Source organism: Natrix helvetica (assembly GCF_964273705.1).
Source record: "Natrix helvetica genome assembly, chromosome: 3".
Taxonomy (NCBI): Eukaryota; Metazoa; Chordata; class Lepidosauria; order Squamata; family Natricidae; genus Natrix; species Natrix helvetica.
Window position 1 is genome coordinate 81,601,079 of NC_138549.1, and position 27,419 is coordinate 81,628,497.

Consider the following 27,419-nt stretch of genomic DNA (forward strand, 5'->3'; position numbering starts at 1 on the left):
GGGTTGACCAGGATTTTTAAAGGTATTTATTCTTGGACAGTTACTTTTAGGTTTAAGATGATGGCTAGCATGCAATAAATAACATTATGAACCATTTTGATGTGAACATGCCCATCACAATCAGCAATACAAAAGAATTTATTTTTCTGAGTCAAAATGTGGGTCAGATTGAACTAAAACAGCATGCTCTTGGGCATCTTTTCTTTGATATAGGGAAGTCCTGGCTCATCTGGTATCAAAGGTGACGGTGGAGATCCAGGACCTCAGGTAAGAGTCTATCAGCAATGAAGAAACAGATGCAAATGATAGGTTTGTAACAAGGTCCCTCAGTTTTAGTCCCAGAGAGCTACTTGAGTAATCCCAGTAACTGAGAGAATTGTTTCATAAGCAATTTGTCTTTAAATCCAGGTGTAATCTGATACCAATAGTATCACTGCATTCAATCCACCACCGACATTGAAATTTTATGACTTCAAACAGCCAACTTAATTGTTTTGGTGTTTCTTCATTCTTATTTTTCCCAAAACATTGTACGTTAGTTTAGTTGGATAAACATACCCTCAATGTTAATGCCTCCCCACAACAGACCAACAAGGTTTTGTTTTCTTTTGTTTGTTTTGGTTTACTTGGTATGTCTTTGTAACAATAATATTTCCTGTTTATGAGACTTACAGCATATTTGAAGATAATTTGCGATTTCTGTTTTCTATCCCCCCCCTCATACAAATGTTCCTTGCTATTGAACACTATCTTAGTTTGTACTTTCTACTAGTTTATTTTTTGCCTTTTCCCCATAAAAATACAAATAGGATCCAACTATATTGTTCCCTGATACCTGCTTTATGGATCTAATAATATCTTTGGAGATCTTCTGCTTGTTCAGAACATTTCCCCATAATTGCAATCATGGAATGCATTTTTGGGATGTAAAAAGGTTAAGTAAGTTGCTTATTCCTACTAGAAAACTGCATTGTAAACAACTTTGAGATCTGGTCATGTAAGAAGGGTTATAGAAACAAAGTAAATCAATACATAGAATATTTATAGCAGTGTTTTCCAAACTTAACAAACTTAACAACTTTAAGATATGTGCATTTCCCATGCTGACTAGGGAATTCTGGGAGCTGATGTTCACACATACTAAACTTGCCAAGATTGAGAAACAGTGATTTATAATATGGATATAAGAGAATTTATTTTTTAAAAAACAACTTACTGACATTTGAAAAAAAATCTTCAAGAATTGATGTCCTTTTTTTAAAAAGCAAATGTGATAGAAACAAAGCTGATAGACTAGTCCTTCAAACTGTACAGCTAGATATATATAGTATAATGAAGAAAACCTTGTTTAAAATACTAAATGTCAACAATTCAGTGAAGACTTTGATTTAAAATCTGTGGTTCCATCATAGAAGAGAGAATGAGAGATTTATACTCGAGAGAGACAGATCTGGAGAGACACAATGTAGGATCTAATCAATCCATATGGGATAGATTTCTTAATCCATTGTTTAATAGAGTCTGGGGCTTCTTTTCCTTCTTAGCAAGCACTTATTTTGTACAGTTTAAATAACCGTATTTTATGGTTCAAAGCTATGGAAATTTTTTTCTTTTTAATCCTTTTCAAGTGGATAAAAATATTGGAAGAATTTTGCAAACTGGTTATTCTTCCAATAGAAGAGAATAGATATAGCTCAGAGTTGAATTATGGGATCCTTGGTGCTTTCAGAGATGTTGACCTTACCTAACTAGTTGGGTAATGAAAAACCTGCAAGCAAACAACCAAGATCAAGAACTCCATATGATTACTCTTCATTTGGTTTGAAATCAATCTGAAATCATTTTTATTGGTCTCCTAGTTGTCATCAAGGGGACGTGGTGGGTCAGTAGCTAAGACACTGTGCTTGTCGATCAGAAAGGTTGGCAGTTCAGCAGTTCGGATCCCTAGCGCCGCATAACGGAGCGAGCTCCCATCACTTCTCTCAGCTTCTGCCAACCTAGCAGTTCAAAAGCATGTAAAAATGCAAGTAGAAAAATAGGGGAAACATTTGGTGCGAAGGTAACAGTGTTCCATGCGCCTTCAGCATTTATTTAGTCATGCCAGCCACATGACCATGGAGACATCTTCAGACAGCGTTGGCTCTTCGGCTTAGAAACGGAGATGAGTCCCCTAGAGCCGGGAACGACTAGCACATATATGTGAGGGGAACTTTTACCTTTTTAGTTGACATCAATTAAAGACTTAGTTTGAGGTGGGTTATAATGAAGGAGAATCTCATGATGTCCTTGATGCAGTGTACCAGAAATAGTCTCTCTTGTGTGTCTGTCTGGTTGTCTGTGTGTACAGCATGTGCACTTACATATGCATATATTTTCAGGGTCCTCGAGGCATTCAAGGTCCACCTGGTCTGCCTGGAAAATCTGGTAAAAGAGTAAGTTTTGATGCTTTAAAATGGTCATTTTTGATTTTAAAAAAAGATAAGAGTTATAGGATGGGATGGATTTTTTCTTTAATTTTGTGATGTGCAGTATGTGCCTTGCCTAGGAAAACAGACGCTTCTTTCCCCCCCACCCATAGGGTCGTCCTGGTGCAGATGGCGCAAGAGGAATACCAGGAGAGACAGGTTCTAAGGTTAGTAATTATGTATTCTGATTATCTGGAGGCTGTTATAATGTCCAGATATCTTGTTAGGAACCAGATGTCTCCTTTTGCACCATTACATGATTGAATCTGACTGACTTTGCAGAGCAGAGTAAGGAATTATGTATGAAATAGAAGTTCTTAGCTCTAGTAACACAATTGTTGCCCATTTTTGCATACAGTATGCATCTTCCTGGCTAGCAGCCAAGGGTGGGCTTCAAAAAGTTTAGCAAGGGGTTCTCGGCCTGGTTGCTGGGTGGGCATGGCCATGGTGGGTGTGGCCTAGTTGGCCTCCTGCACCATGGCCAGTGTGTGTGTGTGTGTGTGTGCATATTTTCCCTCCCTGGGCTCTGGAGGCTTTCCTTGAGCCTCTGGGAGAGTGAAAATAGCCTCCAAAGGCTCCGGAGGCCCCTCTGATTTTGTTCTGAAACAAAATATGAGCCAGCAGTGTGCAGCAGCTGCCAAAAAAGCCAACACAGTTCTAGGCTGCATCAACAGAGGGATAGAATCAAGATCACGTGAAGTGTTAATACCACTTTATAAAGCCTTGGTGAGGCCACACTTGGAATACTGCATTCAGTTTTGGTCACCATGATGTAAAAAAGATGTGGAGACTCTAGAAAGAGTGCAGAGAAGAGCAACAAAGATGATTAGGGGACTGGAGACTAAAACATATGAAGAACGGTTGCAGGAACTGGGTATGTTTAGCTTAAGAGAAAGAAGGACTAGGGGAGACATGATAGCATTGTTCCAATATCTCAGAGGTTGCCACAAAGAAGAGGGAGTCAAACTATTCTCCAAAGCACCTGAGGGTAGAACAAGAAGCAATGGGTGGAAACTAATCAAGGAGAGAAGCAACTTAGAACTGAGGAGAAATTTCCTGACATTTAGAACAATTAATCAGTGGAACAGCTTGCCTCCAGAAGTTGTGAATGCCCCAACACTGGAAGTCTTTAAGAAGATGTTGGATAGCTATTTGTCTGAAATGGTATAGGGTTTCCTGCCTAGGCAGGGGGTTGGACTAGAAGACCTCCAAGGTCCCTTCCAACTCTACTATTGTATTGTATTGTATTGTATTGTATTGTATTGTATTGTATTGTAATGTATTGGAGGCTGGAAATGGGCCTTCCCAAATTTCCGGTAGTCCAGTTTTCCACCCTCCTCAAGCCTCCGTGCGCGCCCTGCACTTGCCTGCATCCAAAATGGGCCGCATGGGGACTCCTGGGAGGGGCAGGGTGGGATGAGGTGGGCAGGGCCAGCCAGGCATGAGATTTGGGGGTTCTCCAAACTGCACAGAATCTTAGCTAGAGGTTCTCCCAAACCCCTGTGAACCCCTAGCAGCCTACCCCTGCTAGCAGGCCTTAACAAATAGAGGAAACCAATTTACCTTTAGGGAAAACCCTTGTGTAGAGTATGGCTACTGTATGATGTCATTTGTTCTTTGCAGTACACCAGAAACAAAGCCACTTCATGATGTACTTTCCTTCTGAATGAATGAATGTCTGGAAATGAAAAAAAGATGTTTCTTGGCTCCCCCAAGTCTTCAAAACAAAAGGGAGAAGATGTTTAGGGGTCTTTTGCTCCAAAGAAAAGGAAAAAAAACCTACTTGCTGTTTCATCTGAAGTGTACCTTTCCAGAATTCGAAAATTTTATCCTAAACCAGGAAAATGCTATTTCTCTTTCAAATTAGGTTTTAGAAATAACATCCTTAGGATGATTATTTGTTGCAATTCCAAGCAACATTCAGTTTTAGGGCAAAGGTATCCATCAATAAAATAAATGTATAGTAAAATTCATTTAATCAGATCGACCCATTTATCGAGACTATTATAAAATGTGAAAATGAATTGCTCACACTGTTATTGTTATTACTATTATTCCTATTAGGGTGACAGAGGTTTTGATGGGCTTCCTGGACTACCAGGTGAAAAAGGACACAGGGTAAGAAAAATGTGCATGATTCTTTATCTGAAAATGTGGGTGCATTAAAACTACATCTGAAATTGTCCAATACAATTGTGATGTTTTCCACAACCATATGATTTCAATATGTTTACATGCCCTACATATGTTTATTCAGACATAACTCCCATTGCCTTCAGTGAGATTTATGCCCAGTTATGGGATGGAAATCAAACAGATAGTAAATTAATATGTATAGGATGTAGACTTTGAATATGTCTGCAGGTTTTCATTAGCCAGATTGAAATATCTCTTCCCTGAACTCAGTAATATTGCTGTAGATTAAAGTGGTAGCTCAAATCAGCTTTTCAAGCTTTTAAAGAATTTGTTATTTAGTTAATTTAGGAGGAAAGAGATCCCATAATCTTTGATCATGAGGCAAAACTCTAGTGATAGAAAAAAGGTTGCATTCAAGACAACTTTTTTTTCTATAACCTCTCATGAAATCCTATCAAGTTCTTGCAGATCCCTCAGCTTTTCCCTGACTTACGTTGTTTCTTCTTTTATGGATTGTCAGTAAAGACAAGGATGGACCACCTATAACCCCACCCCTGTGCTCAGCAGTAAATGTCCTCCCCTCTCAGTCAGCACACAAAACCACACCCCATCTGGTCCACAGAAAAGCCTGTCTCCATGGAACCAGTTCCTGGAACCCAAAAAGTTGGAGCAGTGTTGAAATTCAATTTTTTTTACTACCTGTTCTGTGGGCGTGGCACGGTGGGCGTGGCAGGGAAAGGATACTGCAAAATTCCCATTCCTTACCCACTCCTGGGGGAAGGATATTGCAAAATCCTCTTTCCCTCCCTACTCCTGGGGCCATCCAGAGGTGGGTTTGCCAGTTCTCCGAATTCCCGTTACCTGTTCTCCAGAACCTGTCAGAACCTGCTGAATTTCACCCCTGGGTTGGGGGCTGCTGATTTATAGTATTTAACTTCTTCACGACATGACAGAAACTCAACTTATTTCACTCATATTGTGGAATATGCACAAGCAATTAAAAAAATCACCCAAAAGGATCCCATAATATAAATTTTCCCAGCTCTAACTCTGCTGTATCCCTAAGATTGACGTAAGAAAGCTTCATGTGTACAATATAGGGTATAATGGTGCAAAATCCATTTGAGAAAGTGAAGGGCTACATCAGAACTGCTTTGAAAAAAAGAATATCCATTTTGATCAAGTGGAAGTTTGTATGTGACAAACAAATGTCTCTCCCACCCACCCCCAAATAACTATTTTTACCCTGAAAAAAATTAGATAATGATAGTTTGGGTAATGTTAAAAGCCTACATCATCAGCTTTTTATTAACTTTTATATTTCCCGTACCTCTTTGGTGATTACGTTAGCTGTGGGTATCAAATTTAATTTGTAGAGTACATAAGGTTGATAAACATTTTGAATAGGAAGCTGTGCAGTCTTTTGAAAATCAAATCAATGAACTAAATGGTCAGCAGAGGGCACTGTACATTAATCACTATTGTGCTACTTAAATATGTCACTCCAGGAATCTTTTTCATGGCTGATAAATATTCCCACAGTTCCATCTCGGTCTTTGTCTAAGCCACTTTGGCTGAGCTAGCAACTGTGTGACCTTTAAGTGCCCATTTCCTTAAAATCATGGGTACTTTTCTTTATATGGTTTCTATTTATAGATGACTATTTGCATTGTCATATCCACTTATACTTACCTTATGGTTATTTTTCAACTTGAGCTTTATAAATGTTAAAACCAGGGCAATCCTCATGAAGCACAGACTTAGGTGAATTCTGAATATAGAAGCCTTACCTATGGTAGCAATGGGAAGATATGAACTTACGGGATAAAATATGCAAATATTTTAAAATAATAGGCATATTTTAAAAACGACAGGCTGGTATATCCCAAGTCTACTTATTGATCCATTTAGGAAAAAATGTAGCGGAAATTGCTGGTAGGCCTGCCTCCCCCCTCCCATCTCTCTGTCATCCTATTTAGGCATGTTTTTGAGATCGGGTGCATGTGTAGTGAACTGGTGGTAACAAAATGTGAAACCCACCACTGATTACAATGGTATATGTACTACCCTAGTTACATACTATCTGTCTGTCTCTCTATCACTCTATTATCATTTATGAAGCTTTTTACATGGGATGACTTTTTAATTCAGAAACATGCTTTACTTCCTCTCTTTGCGTATTTTGTAATTTATCCCAGAATAGTATTAGCTTGTATCTTGAACAATTCAAGATTTAAATTTTTAATACTCTGTTACACTGTATATCAGAGTCCATCAGAGTTAAGCAACTGATCAATTTAAATAATAATAAAAATAGCAAAATTGATGTGAAATTTTGAATAATATGATAGCAAGCATACTTTGCTTCTCTCCACTGTCTTCTTTTAATGATATGTACGTCTATAATTGGAAGAAAATATGGCTCATATGCTAAGTTGATAGGGACACATTTTAGGTAAGTTCCTGTATATCATTCCCTCTCCAAGGATTCTTGGGGTATTTCAGAGCCAATAATACAATTATGAAATTTGAATTCAATTGAAATTTTGAGTTGTATATAGCAAGAAGAACTGAGGGACTAATGCAGTCTTAGAATGGATTCCACTTGATAAAAAGAACCCACAAAAGAGGCCCAAAACAAGATGGAGTGATGACATTAGCAAGTATTGTAGGCCCATTGGACAAAAGAAAGCTCAAGACCGGATTGGATGGAAACATACGGTAGAAGCCATCATCCTGTAGTGGATAGACAACAACTAGAGTGATGATGATGACAAAAAAATTCATTACTGTAGCTACATTATTGACATATTTTTAGAGCTGTTCATATGTCACACTAAACCAGGGATGTTAAACTCAAGGCATGCACGCTGTATCTGGACTATAGGGCACTTAGATCTGGCCTGCAGGGAAACAATCAAGGACCAGCCTGCAGTACACCTGCCAGCAAAAACGGACCCAGAAGGGCCATGCGTGGCCCTCCCGAGCTCCGTTTTTGCTGGAAGAGTGCTAGCAAAGCAAACTACTAGCAAAAGTGGCATTTGATCCCACAAGTGATGTCGAGATGGTCACATCCACTCTGATCACGTCCCCCCTGGCCACGCCCCCCAGCCCCCCCAAGGTCAAACACAACTCTGATGCAGCCCTCAATGACATCGAGTTTGATACATCTGCACTAAACTATAATGTGGTTCATTTACTTTTGGCTTTGTTAAACCATAGATGGCGGCAAGCTTTTCCGGCCCGATTACAACATCCAAAATTTCTAGCCAATCTGACTACACAAATCCCATCTTTACCTTGATATATGTACTCTTGTTGTCTTTTAACCAAGAGAGCTAAGGAGTTGAAGAGTAATATATATATTCCACAGCCTATATACATCTTTCACATTTTTATTCTCATCACTTGAAGTGAGGCTTCTTATTTCAGTTAAACTTACACAGGAATTCTACATCTAGCTCACAAAATGAAAGATCTCTTGAACTCGATGTATAGAACTATGTCATTTGAGAAGCTTAATATAAGTAAGAATTAAATATACTTTTGGATTCTTTTATCAGTGAAAAATGTTGATAAACATTTTGCATACAAAAATGTATATAAGAAAGAATTCTATTTTTCACTCTATTTTTGTTCATGATGTTTTTATACATGTGTTCATTCACAATTTGGGAACAGTGTGTTTGCATATTATTATACAATTTTTAAAAAATCTGTAAGAAAAATTACATAAATATATTGAAATTTTTGCACAAAATAAGCATTGACATTTTTTTAAAATCTAGCTATATAGGTTGCAAATGTATGTTTTTTAAGTAGTTTGAAATGTTGCTGAGCCAAAACATAATTTTAATTTGTACATTAGTCTAGGAAGCACATATTTTTTCCTACTAGTTCTGACTGCCTAAAGATCCAATTATTCAATGTTCCCTACAAATAAGAAGTAAAGTGAGATTGTGACTATTCTCACTCATTGTTTGTTAACTTCTTCCACTTCTCTTATGATCCTGAGAGTATATGAGAATATATTTGCCAGGGCTAGGTAAATGACTGCCTGTTATATCAATATGTTCCTTGCATATTTAACATCACATTTGATACTAATTTCTTGACAGTTTTTTTTTCTGCATCTGGAAACAGCCGTATCAATATTAGAAACTTCCTATACACACAAGTTACAATACATTTCAAAAATGGAAAATTAACTTAGGGAAAACCAGCCTTTGCAATTTGAAATTTCAAATGATCAAGCTTTTATGAGAGGTTAGGTATGGATTGCAAATTTGAAATGCATTTAGATTATTTATTGTGCGTGTATGCAGTGTACGTTTGTATAGAATGTGTGTGTGTGTGTGTGTGTGTGTGTGTGTGTGTGTAGATAGGTAGATAGGGAGGGAGGGAGGGAGGGAGGGAGGGAGAGAGAGAGAGAGAGAGAGAGAGAGAGAGAGAGAGAGAGAGAGTTTTTTATTCCAAACCTCAAAGATCCAAAAGCTTTTGATTTGCATTCAGACGCTACCTAGGGAACACAACTGTCATCCTCCAGAAGGAACTGTGCTTAATATTTCAGCATTAAATTAGAAATTAATAACCATGTTTCAATACCAGACAAAAGCATTGAGGATGAATCACAGTGAATTTGGGCTTATGGGTCTTGCTTTTTCTTCTCCTTTACCACTGCCTGGAGTTTTCCAAAATATTTCTTCCCCTGTTAATTCAATACTTAACTTTCCGTGGAAGTGATTAACCATAGTTTCTGCAGCTGGATGATATAGTAAACTGTGGTTAAAAAAACATGGATTCAAACATTTTCCAACTGTGCATCATAGGTGCCCCAGAGAAAGAAGAGAATGAGTAAACTAGAAGTACATTAAATTGTGATTTGGTTTGATGCTTTAATCCGTGATTTGCAGATTCTTTTGAAAAGTATTGTATGTTTACTGTTGTTGTCAGTAAGTGCTGAACATATAGGTATAAAGTTACTCTGATTTTCTCAAGAATGCTAAACTATTTTGGCTCCATAGAAACTTTGTTCTTATTTCTAAACATCCAATAAGCAGGGTTGGCAAATGTGGAAAGCTATGCAGCACTTTTAGAATTGTGTTTTGTATGTAAGAGAATGAATAAATATTGTCCGCTACTTAGGGTAGGATTAGGTGTGTTTCAGCCTTTTCATTTCAATGGATTTACATATTTTACTTTTGTGTTGGATTGTGGCCAATACTTTGAATCCAGCCTTCAATAGAAGTGTTTGCAGTGTGATATAAAATGTAGAGATCTGTGCCTTTTTAGTGGAGCCATGTCCTGACATGCCAGCATAAAGCTCAAACACATGCATCAGCATACATTTTTATCTCTTCCCCAAAATGTGATTTTATCATGCTTTTTCTTCAGGGAGATCGTGGACCACAAGGGCCTCCTGGTGCTCCTGGGGAAGATGGAATGAGAGTATGTCATTCATAGTGTTCCTTCTTTTTTTTCATTTGCAAAATAAAAGTTTAAAAAAAGTATTTCTTTCACACTTAACCCCTTTCAACGTTGTCTTTCTTGAAATAAGGGAGAAGATGGTGAAGTTGGACCAAGAGGCCTTCCAGGTGAATCTGTAAGCAAAGCTTTCTCTTTGTTTAATAATTCTGATTGCTTTTGTTGTGAATCTATTTGTCTCTGAAAAAATATATATACTATAGTTCATCCAGGGCATCATTTTGGAATCAAATATAATTAGGGGACAAATTCAGCTAATATGTCTGATTTGTTCATAAAGAGTTCTTAGTTCTTTATTCGTCATTGAAGTAAACTAATGCAATTTCCATTTCTTATTTATTTTTTTATTTATGAACAGCCATGGCCATTTTTCTTCCACTTGCTTATTTAATTTTAGTGAATTTCACCATAAGTCCCGCTTAGAGAATTTTATCACTGCTACAATTTATGGATCCATCTTACATGAATAAATACAGAATTCATGTTGATCTTTTAGTATGTATTGGCTGTCAGAAAAGAAAACTACTTCATCACGTACATGGCATATTCTGGATTAATTTTTAATTTGTGGAATAATACATGTATGCAACAAACACCATGTTTTCCCCAAAATAGGACCTCCCCGGATAATAAGTCCAATTGGACTTTTGAGTGCATGCACTAAAATAATCCCTCCCCAAAAATAATCCCTCCCTGAAAATATTGCAACACAGCAGCAGCCATGAGGTGACCATGCTCACCGCCTCCCGCACTTCAAAAATAGTAAGACCTCCCTGAAAATAAGGCCAGGTGCTTTTTTGGGGGGGGGGTGTTAAAAAAAATAAGACCCTGTCTTATTTTCAGGGACCCACGGGTAGTAGAAATTATTTTCCCTCTTGGTTCTAAAGTTATTATGTATGTAGGGACTTTGTATGTAGGTATATGCTGTCCCTATGCTGTCCTTTTTTAAAATTAAAAAAAAATGATTCTGGATGAAAGTGAGTAATTTGTATGGTACCTTTCTATTGATCCCAGAATCCTCAAAATGGATTAGGAAAGGGAACTCACACCATCCGTGTCTTTATGTTGGGAATAGGAAAAAAATGTTCAGAGCTTCAAAGTTTAGGTGACCTTGATTTGAGAAAAAAGATCAGCAATTAGTGGCTTTTCAAATTGCTCTCAAAATAGCATCTTTGGAATTTGAAGAGACATCCCTTAATTTTCAGTTTAAACTATATACTTTTTTTTGAAGCTCTGAAAGCACATTGCTATATATAATTGTAAATGTATATTTATTCCTTTGAGTCAGTCTTGACTCCTGATATGGACAAATCCATGCAGTTTCCTTTGGAAGTGGTTTGCTCTTGCCTCCTTCCTAGGCTGAGAGAGAGGGCCTGGCTCAAAGTCACTGATTTCTAGTCCAGTGTCTTTAATCACTGAACAAAATGGGCTTCCATAGTTATAAATACATGTATCTAAAAGAGGAATATGTTACTGTTGTTCCAAAATAAATAATTGGAAGATTTCTGTTAAAGAAGCCATATTTGGAACCCATTCATTTATATAATCCTGTTTAAGGACTGAGAATAAGTAATGACAATATAGGCTGGATTTCTTGGATTAGCGGAGCTCCTTTGATTCTTTCCAATATATGCTCTGACTAGGATAGCTGGGCTGCAAAAGTTTTTATTATTATTAGGGATCAGTTGTGTATTCAGAAAACTAACAAAGATCCTTTTGATTTTGTTAGATATATTTTTGCTAGACTAAAATTGCATTCTTTTCTTTAGTTGATTACCTCATTTTTTTCTTCACAAGATGGTCTATTTTGGACATTGTATACTTATGTTCATTTGTTGATATTATTTCTTTTTAAGTTAAAAGGGTAAACAAAATAAAATTCCTAATGGGAGGTGGGCAACATTCCAGTTCATTTAAGCTAGTGGACAACTAAATAAACTTTTAGTAGACGTGTGGAGCACCCAGGTAAAAATCGGCTCCCTCACATTTTTATCTTTAAGAATTTTAATGTTCATATTGTTTGGCATATTAAGATCAGGATCGTGGTTGTATTTTATTCGTGTATGCCTTCCTGCTCATTTTAAAAGGCCATTTTAAACTCAGTTTTGTACAAAGAAATACAGATAGTCTTACAACGATAGTCTGAACTTACAACAGTTCATTTAGTGACTGTTCAAAGTTACAACACCGTTGAAAAAATTGACTTATGACCATTTTTCATGCTCACAAACTTTGTAGCATCCCCATGGTCATGTGATCAAAATGCAGATGTTTGGCAACAGGTTCATACTTATGATCGTTACTGTGTCCCAAGGTCATGGGATCAACTTTTGTGACTGATAAGAAAAATCAATGGGGAACCCAGATTCACTTAATAACTGTGTTCCTTACTTACTTATTTATCAACTGCAGTGATTCCCTTAACAACTGTGGCAAGAAATGTTCCAAAATGGGGCAAAACTCACTTAACAAATGCCTCACTTAACACATTTTGGACTCAATTTTGGTTATGAGTCAAGGACTACTTGTACTCCAAAAACAATATTCTCTTATCTCATTAATTATTTTACATAATTTGCTAACCAAGAATGTTTTATAGAAGAAATGTCTTAGTAATAAGCAGGTGGGATGAGAGCTTCACATCAATAAAATCCCATTTCTTTCTAACAGGATGTGTGTTTTGGGCTAATCAATCATTGTGTTCCTTATGCATTCTTGCTGATATGTCTACATGAGATCAAAATTCCACTTAGCATAGCATATGTACAGATTTACAATAGGTAGCCTCACTCAAGATCTACTCAATGTTGTCAAATTTCTCACGTAGGTACCATATTTTCCCGAAAAGAAGACTGGGTCTTATAGTAATTTTTGCTCCAAAAGATGCATTAGGGCTTATTTTCTGGATGGATCTTATTTTTTAGGAAATACGATACTAAATGTGTCTATCTGGATGACGATCTTAACTGGGGTTTATTTTGGGGGCAGGGCTTATATTACAAGCATCCTGAAAAATCATGCTAGGGCTTATTTTCCAGTTGGGTCTTATTTAGTGGGAAACACAGTAATAGTATTATCACTTGTAGACTTCAATGGACCAGCTTTTAGTCATTGATTATTTCTTTAAAATCAGCTGGTTTTTGTGGATTTGAAATTGGGGCTGTCTGTATACATGGCTACAGCAGTGGAAGATCTCTGGCTTATGAATGTAGTGAAGTGATGTAGATTGTCAGTGATCCAAAGACCAGTTTTTGAGAATATTTGTCTCAGCAATTTGCACCTTGTCAAGGCACATAGGAAAAGAAAAATGCCTTAAATCCATTTATGTACTACTCTTTTTTCCATTGTGCAAAACAGGAAGAAGAGGCAGACTGAATTATTTGTTTCAGTGATTGATAATAATTAGTTACAGAGCTCTTTAACCTTTGCCATTTTTTTGGGGGGGGGGGTTGCCGGAGGTCTTTCAGTTGCATTAAAAAAATGTATTCTGTGAACCAAAAAACTAACCCTAAGCAACATTTTTCGTCATAGGGTCCACGAGGGTTATTGGGGCCCAGAGGAACTCCAGGACTACCAGGACAACCTGTATGTAGTTCAAAAAGAAATACCTTGAGATTTTGAAATTTCCTTTGAACGTGGTGGTGACCTATATTAGTTTTTATTGGTTTTTTTATGTAGGGAATCCCAGGTGTTGATGGACCACCAGGCCCAAAAGGAAACCTGGTATGTAGATTCAATTCTTTTCTTTTTGGGTAGCTGAGGCAAATACATTTTCCCCCCAAAGAAATCCAAAATAACCACCTTCAAGTTGATAATTCCCCTATTCATGTCTTCAGTGCTTTAAATCTATTTGTATGTTCCTCAGATATTGTGGGTAAAAACTGCATTTTATCTTTAGTATGAGTCTTCTGTCTATCTACCCACACACCAGTTGGGGTGCTAAAGAGGACACAGATTAATCGATCTATACTGCCAATTATGATTTGAAGTCTCCATGGAACAAAAAATGTCTGGATGAGAAATCAATATGTAATTCCTCCACCTTGTCTGTAAACTCTGTATTTTTCAAGTTATGATGTGGAATAACGAAGAGATTAATATTCTCCTGTACATTTGTTATGAAACAGGGTCCACAAGGGGAACCAGGACCCCATGGGCAGCAAGGTATCCCAGGTCCACAGGTAAGCCCTTGTTTGACAGCTTTTGCCATTAAGAAAACATTCAGGAGAGTCAAACATGAAAAGGTTGAATATTTTATTTATTTAGTTTGTCAAACACGTACAAGTTAACAGGTATAAGTATAAACATGGACATGAACAAAGGAAATGAGTATAAATAAATGGGGACAGTAGGACAGAGACGTTAGGCACGCTGGTGTGCTTATGCACACCCCTTTTACGGACCTCTTAGGAATGGGGTGAGGTCCAGAGTAGACAGTTTGAGGTTGAAGCTGTGGGGATTAGAGGATGTAACAACGGAGTCAGGTAGAGCATTTCAGGCGTTGACCACTCTGTTGCTGAAGTCATATTGCTGCAATCGAGTTTGGAGCGATTTACCTCGAGTTTGTATCTATTGTTTGCCCATGTATTATTGAGGTTGAAGTTGAAGTCATCGTCAACAGGTAGGACATTGTAGCAGAGAATTTTGTGTACTATGCTTAGGTCAGACAAATATGCATTTTCCCAGTTCCATATGCCCTTACTTCATTTCTTATCTTAAAAATGTTCCTGGTATAAAAAGGAATAAATATTTAAATTGCCTTTTCACAAATCTTCCAAATATAATTAGGGTTTTTTTTTGAGGGGGGGGGGGGAGAGATGACTGGTTTGGTACCAACAAGGATAGCAATAGCATAAGAGAGTTTCATCATGGATCATATGACAACCCCGTTGCCAGCAGAACTGTCAGTGTGAAATTCTTACGATTACCTTGTTTTCTCTCTTAATTGTGTTTCATTAAAAAGGAGTTCCTGAGGAAAGAATTCTTTTTAATGATACAACTCTAGAGAAAGTAGTTCTGTGAGTGTTTAGTGTTCTTATGATGTGTTTTTCATGTTTTCTACAGGGGCTCCCAGGTCCACAAGGTCCAATTGGCGTTCCAGGTGAAAAAGTAAGGAATATTCCTTTGCTGAATAATCAACGGCAAAATCTGTGCTTTCTTAAGATGTGGTCTGATATTATTTCCCTAAAATAAATTTCAGCTACCAGTCCAGTTTCTTTGGACATACTGATACTTTTCTTATGACCACTAACCTCATTCACATATACTCTATGAGGAGAAAAATCTGCAACTTGGTAGCAGAATACATATTTTTTACATTATCCTGTTTTTTACTACCTTGAATTTACAATATCAGAATAAGCACTATTTTCTATGTTTGAAAGTGCTAATTTCCACTTCTTCAGCTTTGCCACCTGCATGTAAACTCTTTGAGGTAGGCCAAGTTAGGAGGCACATCCCACAAGTTTGGCTATGGCTCTATTTGATTGATATTCTGGATATAATATATAATCATGATCTACTGACTTGAGTTTTCCTTTCTTTTCCTATTAGACTCCAGTGAATTAGGGTCAAGTCCGTCTCAGCTTATTTGTCATGCTTTCTTTGTTTCCTAAGCCTCAAGCATGTTTTTTTTTAAAAAAACTGTTGTCTCCACCAAGTTTGTCTCTGTGGTTCTGTACACCATAATGTCTTTTTTTTTCTAGAATCAATGTCTAATGGAATCAGTGCCACTTGAAGTGGAGTCAATGACACTTGAAGTCAAAATAGCAATTAAAACTCAGCCTTATGTCAAAGAATAAACTAATTACAATAGGCCCTTGGAATATAATTTCCTTTTATAGTGAAGGAAGAGTGAAGCCAGTTTAAGCAGGAAAGTTCAAGCTCCTTTGCTCGCTATTAAAAATCAGTCTATTTCTTTGGATTCTTTATGTCAGTTAGAACTTGTCCTTATAAGGTCTTTGCGCTGTTATGAGAAGCATTTCTAAGCACATCTATTTCTCATAGAGATGAGGTACATACATGGAATGTTTGAAATGGCCCTTGGCTCCTATCAGTTTCATGAAGATGAGGCAGAGATGTAGATTCTGGCAGACTTCCCTGGCCCCAGGATATTCATATTCTAAGGGAAATACTCTCAGATGCCTTTCCATAAGGTATTATTAATCTGCACTGAGCAACATCAAAATTCAGAGCTGAAGAAGCTTCTTGGATGAGAAGTGAAACATCTTCAGGGGAAAAAACAAGTTTTTTGGGAAAAAGCACTTTTGGGAAAACCATGACCTGGATGACTGAGAATCTCCATAGTCAACATCAAGATAGTTTCTGTGTGGGCTAATTTTCCATTATATCAATTGCAGCTTATTTCTTTTCCTTCCTCTCCCATTCTTCGGGTTCTTTGGTCAATCATCTTTAACCAAGCATTCTAAGTGGTGATGCAGATGAAGATTTTGCTCTTCATCTTCATTCTCTGTGGTTGTCAGGGGTAGATCATTAAGCGTTGTAGGGTGTCTTCTTTACCTTTGGAGATTCTTTGTTGAAATAGAACTCTAGAAATCAAATGTCCATATCTCAGAAAAAGCCTCCACATATGAGATATCTTCTCTATGACAGAAATGAAATGAAGTTGCAATAGAAGGGACCGTACTGCATCAATAAGACCTCATACCAAGCCAGTTATGACAATGAATTCATATTTTTGATCCATACTGTGATCAACACTAGATACATTCTGTTAATCTCTGAATTCATGTTTAAATGGTTTCATTTAAATTCATTTCATTCACTGGTGGGTTTCTAATTTTTTTACTAATGGTTCCAGTGGTGGGTTGCAGATAGTACACCCCAGTACGGGCATACCGGAGCCAGCCCGGAGCACTGGATACCATTCCAGTACGGTGCTCCAGAGGGCCACCTGCCCACCCAAACTCCTTACTGGTCTTTAAGGCTTCTGCGCTTCTGCGCTTCCGCGCATGCGCATGATACATACAGAGCCTGTGCTCTGCTGAGCAGCTGGAGCATCACAGAGGCACCAAGATGCATGCACGCACTGTGCGTGTGTGCACATGCACTGCACAGATCCATGTGGATGCCGCCGGGCCCGTTCCAACCATACCCGTTGGAACGGGATTCGGAACCCACCACTGAATGGTTTGCTTGCGCGCGTGTGCTACAATTCTGCCTGTGCGCAGAAGCATCCGGGCAGGTGGGCGGAGCCACTACTACTGGTTCATCCAATCCAGGCCGAACCGGGAGCAACCCACCTCTGATTTCATTCCTAAAAAGTAACATGTTTACAAGATGCATTTTCTCACATGCATGAGGACATAAAAAGTACCCTGCTGAATTAGACAACTTCATGGTAGCCAAAATATCTTGGAAACCCATAAGCTGAACAAAAGCACAGTAGTGATCATGATACTTTGTCATCTTTTACAGGCAGACCAGACAGAAAACACAACCAGATGAACTAATTCTGCTTTATCCCAAGTCTACATTAATAGAATCTTGGAAGTCTGATAGTACATATTTCTCACCTTTTTAAAAAATAGCCTTAGAAGTTAAGGGGGCTGTCTTTCTGAGTTTCTTTTGCTGTCCATCATGCAACTGCAGGCTGTGTCCCTCTCTTACTTGATTAAAGGCAGCATCAACCCCACCTCTCTCCCAAGGTCATTCCCACACACCATTACATACTGAAAGACATGCTAATGAAGATAATGAAAATAAAATATATCCTGCTTGTTAGTAACCATAGATTGGCTTATCTTCTGCTAGTGACTTTTACCCGAAAGAAGAAAAAAAATCTTATGAAATTAGAAAGATTGTGTTAGAGTTTTGAGAATACTTTGATAGCAACACATGTGAAGACATTCTTTTAAACACATAATACAGAATCTCCTGCAGTATCTATTCACCATTCCCTTGCAACTATTATCAAAGTTTGCCCTGGCACTGTCTGACTCCAATTGATGTTAGAGGACTCTGGGGCTTGAGTAGATAAATACAAGCAACCTTTGTGCTGATGAAACAGAACTTCTACAAAGGCTGAGAAACTACTTCTCCATCTATTTGTGTCCTAAAGTTTAAACCCTGAACTTCTTTCTTCTACCCTTTTTGTAATAGAGTACTTGCAATCCAGGGGTGGGTTCCTGCCAGTTCTAACCTCTTCTATAGAAGAGGTTCCACAAATCTACAGTGCTGTTTAGAACTGGTTCCAGCTTCCCCCCCCCCCATCCGCACATCATCAAGATGAAGAGCAGGGAGGAGGAATTCTAGGAGTTGAAGTCCACAAGTCTTAAAGCTGTCAAGTTTGAACACCCCTGGGTTTTTTTTCTAAAGGGTTAGAGGTGCAAACTTGACAGCTTTAAGACTTGCGTGCTTCAAATGCCAGAGTTTCTGAGCCAACATTTTGGTTGCTAAGCGCCAAGCCACTCCCACTCGGTCACATGGCTGGCAAGCCACTCCCACCCAGGCACATGGCTGGCAAGCCACTCCCACCCAGGCACATGGCTGGCAAGCCACTCCCACAAAGCAGGCCGCACCTACAGAAGAGGTTCTAAAAAATTTTTGAAACCCACCACTGTTGCAATCTCCTCTCTCTCTTCCTATCTCTCTCTTCCTCCCTTCCTTCAGCTGGTCTTGTGCACCTGGCCTGTGTTTACATTATGGTCATGTTTGGCCCCAGGCTCCTCATTTCCATTTTGCAAGCTCCAGCTCTCAAGTAACAAAGTATGAATGCTAACAAAATGCTACTTTGACTGACACAACAACAAAGTCAGTTTCAAGCTAGGCCAAAGCTTCTTGTTCCAAACACATGACAATAGATCTGATTAGGAAAAGATAGATTTGATTCAAATAAAGTTTCATCAGAGTGTATAGGGATTCAAATATAATATTAGTTTGCAAACTTTTAAAGTAGCTCAATCTTTCCCTGCAACCACATGACAAAATCACATCAATTAAAACAATTCTTTTAAGTCTCATTCAAGCTATGTCCCCATGTCTGTCTGTCTGTCTGTCTGTCTGTCTGTCTGTCTGTCTGTCTGTCTGTCTGTCTGTCTGTCTTTCTTTCTTTCTTTCTTTCTTTCTTTCTTTCTTTTTGAGATTGTTTTATCCCATCATTTCATAATTGTGCTTATACTTGTGATATTTTTTTTAATGACAGTACCCACCTATGAATGTTACTGTAACAAAACATAATAGCTTGGGAACATTTAAATGTTGATAAATGCAAAAAAAAACCAAAAAACCATTCATTTTATTCGTCTAAAAATGGAAGAAATGAATGTTATTTCCAGATATTCATGCCAATTTATTTGAGAGTCTCACCATTCATTCCTACTCCTGAGTGTTAAAATTTGCCACATTTTCAATATTTATTCAATATACTCTGATAAAAAATAATAATGGGGTGCATATATGTAACTGATAAAAGAAATGTGAAAGTGATTTTGAAAAAAAAATCATGCCACAATATTAAATTCAGACCATCCCATCCAAATGACGCATTCCCAATCTTTCAGCTGGATGCCAACTTCAAAATGCTTTAACTAGCCTTCAAACATTGAAGTGCTACTTCATTTCTTCTTCTTGATTGAGTTTTGATTTTGATTCAAGAATAATCATTGACTTGCAAACACTGGCAGCATGCCAGTTTACCTTATCTTAGGTTTTTCAAAAATCTTTTTTTCATTTCTGTCTCCAGGGACCTCAGGGCAAACCTGGTCTGGCAGGACTTCCTGGTACTGATGGTCCTTCTGTAAGTGATTTAGTCCATTTTTATATTTTGGGTTAAAAAAATCATTTTGCAGTGCTATGCTCATGCATTTCAACAAGGAAGTTGCACATCAATAGCTTGAAGCAGAGCATATAAAGCTTATCCAGTTTCATTATTTCAACCTGATCCACATTTCTCATCTAAGCCTTTATTTATTTTTTTAAAAGGTCATGGAAATGGCAGATGAGAAATTGCACTGGCACTGAAATTTTTAAAAATGCATTTAGTTGCCTGACCTGTGTACCTGACAGATATACAATACTGGAAATTAACATGATAGAAGTTTTAGGAGAAAACTATTTTTAAAATGAAATAAACTGCTCTACCGGTAAAAAAGTTTCATTGATTCTGAGGTAAGGTTGAACTCATAGTTCTAATCATTGTGGTACTTCTCATTCCAACAGTAAAAAAATAATTTCAAAATGAAACAACAAAATTATTCTGCTTTTATGAGCTAGATCATCTTTATTAAAAACTAGATGGTTATCACATAAATAGAAATGTGTTTACCAAACCAAAGTTTGGGTTTGCATTGAAGCCATCTGATGGATAATAATGATTATTTAGATCCAGGGATCCAATAAAAGCCATGATGATATCCCTCGCATCATAATCTCATTGTGCTGTGAAGTAGATTTTGTAATTTGTGTTAGTTGGGCAATTCCACAGCACAAATGATATATACCACATAATATGTTGTCTGAAGAAGCTTCTTGGTTGAGAAGCAAAATGTCTTCAAGGAAAAGCAAAGTCCAGTTGCCTTTTAAAAAAGCACCTTTGGGGCACCAATGACCTTGATAACTGAGAATCTCCATAGACATATGCCACTTTATTATTTTCATTCAGCTGATGATGTAATGATACAAATAATAGCAATTGTCCTCTACAGTGGATAACCATTTTTTTTCAGTATTCTCTTTACCTCTCACTGTAGTCAAATGGGGATAATGCATAATTTGTGAAGTCAAGATACTCAAAATTCCAAAGTTTAATAGTGAATCTAATGATTTGCATACATGAAGTAGAACAGAAAGAGCTGCTTGTATTAGACCAATTAATATAGTGGTCAGGTTCACTGCATGGCAGTTGCAAGTTAATCCATTATGGTTTAGACTATGATCCAACCAGTTTTTTTTAAAAAAAATTGATATATTATTGGGGACACTTGACAAACTTTGTACTACCAGCTCCTCTGATTATTTACTTAGCCTATGATGAGAACATAACAAAAGAGAAGTAAACGTATGCACACAAACCTCCTCAGATAAGCAACATAGATTATTCAATCTCTCTTTGGCTTCACATAGGACTACTGGGCTATATTAACTGCTATCTTCAACTTTACTCTGCTTGATTAGGCATCTTGCAAAAGGAAGTAGATACACAGATAAAACCAATTTGTTACAGTTTATTTTTATATATTTATTATTAAATTTATATTGCTGTCTATTCACCCAGGGCAACTCAAGGCATCTTACAGAATATAAAAATCACACCTAAAAACAGTAAAGCTAATAAAAATCAAATAAATTAATGTAATAAAATCACCCACCCACCCATCTCCCGCCTCAGCGACAGCCGATCACATGAGCCATTTAATGGGCTCCATCCTGCTCAGGGTTCCCCGGGCCCTCTGACAGAACTTACTATATTTATTTGAGAATACCTTTATTTCTGCAATAATTTAAAGATATTACAGTGCATGAGAGTCTGATATACAAGCAGAAAAGGTTCTCCCACCCCCAACTCTCTCATAATTACAAAGGAAGAGAAGAGGAACAAAAGTTTAGGTTCTGTGCTTAAATATATGCCATCAGACATGCTAGCCTACAACTCATATCGATTACAATATCTGTGCTGATGGCTTGATAGGAGTTTAACACATCTGAGGAGTAGCACATCTGTGTTAAATCAGCCCTGATTTAATATATGCTTCTGCGTCAACATAATATAGAATTTGTGCCAGTTCTGCTATCATTACTTTCCCCAGGTTATTTTAGTCTCAACGTGTTGAAAATTCTTTTTATTGATTCTCAGCCTGTCAGCTAGACTTTCTGGATCTCTCTGAAGATAATAAAGGGTACAGTGCAATCATACTCTGATCTCTTGGAAATAAATCCCACTGAATTCAGTGAGATTTACTTCTAGGTAACTGAGAATAGGAGTGACGTATATATTACCACTGTAGCAATCCTTTTATTATTGCACTTATAAACAGAAAGAGATCAGAATAGAGGATAGAGTTGAGTTATAAACTGGATTTTTAAGAGCAAACAGAAATGAAATTTCCCCCCAAAGTAAGTATTAAAAGAACAGAGCAAAATGGAATAAGTAAGATGATGCAACTCTAGTATAGTAGTACATTTTTACTCAAAAGAAAATCTAATTTAAACTCTGTTTCTAAGTAACTATGTAAGATTACAACCTAAATCACATGCTGAATCTACTATTTATTCTTACATTTTGGAGATGGACATCAAAGCTGAAGATTTATTATACTCTTAACTTGCATGTGGATTTAACCCAGTGGGAAAGTCTTCAGGCTATTGATTTGCACTGGCAGTAAAATATTTCTATTACTGTTTTCTTTCATCTTATTGTTCCATAACTTTAATGGTGTAGTTTAGTGTAATGTTTGGTGACAGATAAAAATAATCAATTCCTATCTTCCACAGAAAATACATCAAATGGAGAAATACTTCCAGTGCTTTACTTGCTTTTCCATTACCTTTAAAAACATTTGGATCTAAAATAAAAGAGCATCTTTGTTGGCTTGATATATTGTCAATACTAATTTATACTTTTGAAGGCAATCTCTAGATGCTAGTGTTATTAATGTGGTAAGAACAGCCTCATGGTATGCTGGTGTCCGTATAGAGCTGGATTATGCCAGTTATTATTCTAAATTATTTTATGATTCTAATTTGTTTATAATCGAACATTATATATTATGGGAAATATGATATTCACCGAAATCTGCTTCCCTCCACCTCCATTCAATTTTCTTTTTTCCTAGTGACAACTAATAATTTATTTTCAGAGGAAGCCCTACAGCAGACTTCCCAGCCCATATGTAACAAACAAATAAATGAAAGGGTGAAAAATGTTTGCAACAAGGTGTATTTCATTCTGTATTTCCCATTTTCCTATATATTAAAAGAAGAATGCGAGTAGGAAATAATTTTTGCCATGTTATCTGGTTACAGACTAAACATTTGGCAGGAAAGACAACTAAACAACTTGTTTCTAAATAACCTTATGTTCTCTTATATATGATACCATAGAGTTCCTATTTTAAAAGCTAATTTTGCCTTCTCCCCAAATTCAGGGTAGTTTAAATTAAGTAATTTTTCATTTTAAGTAACTTACATAGAGAATGTATTATTCCAATCAGTAGAAATGGTTCCCTAGCTTAGATAAGTTTAAAAGAGGTTGTGAAGCAAGGCAAAAATCAAGATATATGATTGAAGCCTGTTCGTTATGTTATGCTATGCTATGCACATGCAATCAATCCCTGTTGAACAGGGAATAGAACTTCAATTGTATGGTTGTGTCTCCCATTGAAACCCTGATAGATGGACTCAGTTGGAGGCTATTAAAAGTAATTTGCTTTGACCCAATGAATCAAATGGATTCTTCTGATATTTATTCAGTGATGTCATTTTTGAGGCCAGAGTCTAGGGATGTACTCAGCAGAAGCAACAGGTGATAAAAACAATAGCCATTATCTATCAGATTGTCCCCAGACCTCAATGATTTCATTGCTTCACACTGTTCACTCTAAACCTATATCGGTTTTAGACTGTGAATCCTTCTTAGACGATCCTGAAAATAATCATTAGTAGAAGTTTAGTAGAATTTATCTATCCTTAATCAGATTATAGATGCCAAGTTTCTGTAAGAGGATATTTCCAATTTGTATTGTGTTTTTAAAATAACGAAAATACACAAAAAATTATTTGAGAATAGGAATAAATCCATTTATATGATATTTGCCTACTGAGTGTTTCTCCTTCCCTAAATATATTTTGTTAATAGGGCCATCCAGGCAAAGAAGGGCAAACTGGAGACAAAGGTGACACGGTATGTTTATACTTTATTTTTATTTTGCTGTAAAAACTGTGTGCAAATGAGTGAGTGAGTGTGCAATTAGAAAAAGAGTGACAGGTGTGGAACTATGTTAAATAAGATGTGATTGATATCTTAGACCACTAGAAATTATCGTGACTGGAATCTAACTTTTCACAAACTTTTTTTCTTCTACTGAAAAATATTTATTTAATTTTTCCCATGCAATTCTTTTGTACTGTCTGTGAGTGGTTAACAAAAAAAAGTGATAAATAAATTCATCAACGAGATATTCTCTATTTAAAGATAAAAGGAGAATTTCAGCATAAAGATTGTGGGGAAAAGAGAATATTTCCTGCACAGTTTTGGTTATTGGCCATAGATGATGGTAATAATTTCATACTGTTTATACCGTTCTCTAGATTAGAACAACATTGTTTCCCCAATGCTTCCTTCAATAAACTCAATAAATAAGGAAATAACTCTGTAAATTCTCAATAAATTAGTCACTAAATCTGCCCAGAGTCATTTTGATATGAAATGGGCTGTTCTGACCCAGCTCCCAAACATGATAAACCCTCTGTAGTTAAATCAATGATTCATTTATTAGGAGTGCCAGCAGCCCAGGCAAAATGTCTCTCTCTCTCTCTCTCTCTCTCTCTCTCTCTCTCTCTCTCTCTCTCTCTCTCTCTCTCTCTCTCTCTCTCTCTCTCTCTCTCTCTCTCTCTCTCTCTCACACACACACACACACACACACACACACACACACACACACACAGCAGGCTAACAAGTCTGTCTGGCAGGGAGATGAATAGTTGTCTGCCACACCTATTTGTCTTTGCCCCCTGCCTTTTATGCCCAAGTCGGGCTTTGCTAACAGCGGTGGCTCATCCATCCCAAGGTTTGGCCCATACATTTCTACTGCTCTCCTCTCCTCTGCCTTCTGCACATCCGTGCGTCAGGCACTGGACCCAACTGTTTCTCCTCTTCCTCATCAGCCACCTCCAGACCTGGAGGCTGTTGACTCTCCATCTGAGGGCTGATGGATGGCCCAGGCTCTGCCTCTGTCTCTATCTCTAACAGCTCCATTCCCTCTTCCCCCCTCAGGTTGCCTTGATGCTGGCCCTGACTCCCATGCCACCTCCTCATCTAATTTGGCTGCAGGAGGGGCCCGCGGCCGATAGACAAAAAACACAGGCAGCAAATAAATTAAGTAAAATAATAAAATTTAAAAATAGGAATGATTTTTCATTCTGTTCTCAGCGAGAATCCCATTTGTTTTTCCATTTTAAATTACTTTCAATGAAGTAAATTTTTATTATTTCAAATGAAGTCAACTTTAAATTACTACTCAGCAACTTTATGTTGGCCAGGTTATATTGTCAAAGTACATGTCACATTTACAGATGGTTAAAATCCAGCAGACTGGTTTCAAAATTGATACTGCTAGCTGAGCTGGGTATGGTACTGTAGATAGAAGTCTGAACATGTATTGAACTACTGTGGTGCCTCGGTATTCATCCTTAATTGGTTCTGAGCAGTGCAATGGGTGCCAAAAATGATGAGTATCAAACAGATCTTTCCCCTAAGGAATAATGTAGTGAGTCACAAGCAGTGATGGGCAGTCAGGGGAGGCAGGGGAGGCAGAGCCTCACCGCTCTCATCATGAAAAGACAAAAAAATGTAAGAGGGAAAAGGCGAGTGCAGAGGTGAGGCTTAAAAAAGCTTCTAAAAAAGGGAGGACTGTGACAACTTTGATCTTTGCAAGCGTGCAAGCAAAATACCCCAGGATCACGGTGGCAAAGACAGCAACTCCTTCCGCTGCACTGTGGAGAAGAGCCACGTTGTGCAGGAGGTTCCTCAGCACTAGCCTCAGATCAGCACGAGCCACGGTCCCCTTCATGTTGACTCAGGAAGGAGGTGAATGGGACTGCGTGTGCAGGAGGCTCCTCAGCGCTAGCCTCAGATCAGCGCGAGCTGAGGTCCCCTTCATGTTGGCTCAGGAAGGAGGGGAATGGGACCATGGCTCGAGCTGATCTACGGCTAGCACTGAGGAGCCTCCTGCACATGTGGTCCCATTCCCCTCCTTCCTGAGCCAACATGAAGGGGACCGTGGCTCGCACTGATCTGAGGCTAGTGCTGAGGAGTCTCCTGCACATGCGGTCCCATTCACCTCCTTCCTGAGCCAACATGAAGGGGACCGCAGCTCACGCTGATCTGAGGCTAGAACTGTGGAGCCTCCTGCACAGCATGGCTCTTCTCCGCAGCGCAGTGGAAGGAGTTGCTGTCCCCGCCATCGTGATCCTGGGGTATTTTGCTTGCACGCTTGCAAAGATCAAAGTTGTCACAGTCCTCCCTTCATGATTATCATTTGATGACATCAGTGCCTGATCAGCCATAAACCTCACCACACGTCACTGTTCATAAGGCAGCTGCCACTGATAAGTTCTAGCTTGTGCATTAAGAACTAAATAAACAATGAGTACTGAAACAAAATTTTTACATCAAAATGCACTGAGTACCAAATTTGATGAGTTTCAAAGCAGTTGAGTACCAAGGTTCCACTGTATTCACAAGCATATGCACCAACAGGTTTGAAATATAATGTTTTCACAGATTAGTAGATTAAAACCATGGTGAGGAACATCTGTCATCTAACTAGAAATAATGCAGCACAGTATCATTACTGTATTGGTTCAGCAGAGTACAGATGGTTCCTTTAATTCCATAATTCTTCCTTTTCATCCAATGTTGTTTTTCCACCCAGCATCGACTATCCAAAATTCTAAGTGTTCTTCTGTAACACCCTCCGTCCCTACCTCCCTCCGTCCCTCCCTCCCTCCCTCCCTCCCTCCCTCCCTCTCTCTGTAAAAACAATGTTTTTCCTTCCCTTATTACTGTTTCCAACATCTACTAGATTAACATAGTAAAATATTAAGCAATTGCATTTATTTTTTGTTCCTTTGTTCATATAATGTATTTATGCAACGGTCAATTGGCCCTCTTATGTATGTAAAAGGAAGTATGTGGGTTCTCAGTCCAGGTAGCCATAGCTTTTTGTGTATGGGTGAGAGAATAATTATTTCTTCCTCCATTGGCTTCATTTCTGACCTCCAGCCAATCCTGTGTAAGTTAAAAGAAGAAGAAAAACATTGCAGCCAATGAGTAACTTTTAATTTTCTCTTAAGGAATTAATGCTTCCAACATTGTGAATGATAGTCCTAATCTGGAAATGTATCCTAGCATAAATAAAAAAAAGGAGAGTCAGCCATATGTGTCTGTCTGTTAAGAAATATAGGAACTAAGGATAAGCATGCCCAATATGATCATGGTGTTGCCTAATGCTCATAAATTAGTATAAATAAAGATTTATTTGATGTGATTTTTAAAAATTGGGTACATTAAGGTACCAAATTGTCCTGAATAGCTATACAATTTATCATTCAATTTGGATGGATTTGCATGGCACAGTTCACTGTAGCCTTGGTTTG

The 27,419-nt window shown here is 37.8% G+C and overlaps 1 protein-coding gene across 5 annotated transcripts in view; it reads left to right on the forward strand.

Moving 5' to 3' along the window:
• The window catches only part of COL11A1 (collagen type XI alpha 1 chain), a 272,785-nt gene that overhangs the window by 120,949 nt on the left and 124,417 nt on the right, over positions 1 to 27,419 (forward strand). For all 5 annotated transcript variants that reach the window (XM_081948969.1, XM_081948972.1, XM_081948971.1 and 2 more), the window contains 12 exons: positions 214 to 267; positions 2,379 to 2,432; positions 2,579 to 2,632; positions 4,530 to 4,583; positions 9,996 to 10,049; positions 10,159 to 10,203; positions 13,617 to 13,670; positions 13,764 to 13,808; positions 14,213 to 14,266; positions 15,150 to 15,194; positions 19,789 to 19,842; positions 23,899 to 23,943. In XM_081948969.1, coding sequence (XP_081805095.1) covers positions 214 to 267; positions 2,379 to 2,432; positions 2,579 to 2,632; positions 4,530 to 4,583; positions 9,996 to 10,049; positions 10,159 to 10,203; positions 13,617 to 13,670; positions 13,764 to 13,808; positions 14,213 to 14,266; positions 15,150 to 15,194; positions 19,789 to 19,842; positions 23,899 to 23,943 — 612 coding nt within the window. The remainder of the gene's footprint in view (positions 1 to 213; positions 268 to 2,378; positions 2,433 to 2,578; positions 2,633 to 4,529; positions 4,584 to 9,995; positions 10,050 to 10,158; positions 10,204 to 13,616; positions 13,671 to 13,763; positions 13,809 to 14,212; positions 14,267 to 15,149; positions 15,195 to 19,788; positions 19,843 to 23,898; positions 23,944 to 27,419) is intronic.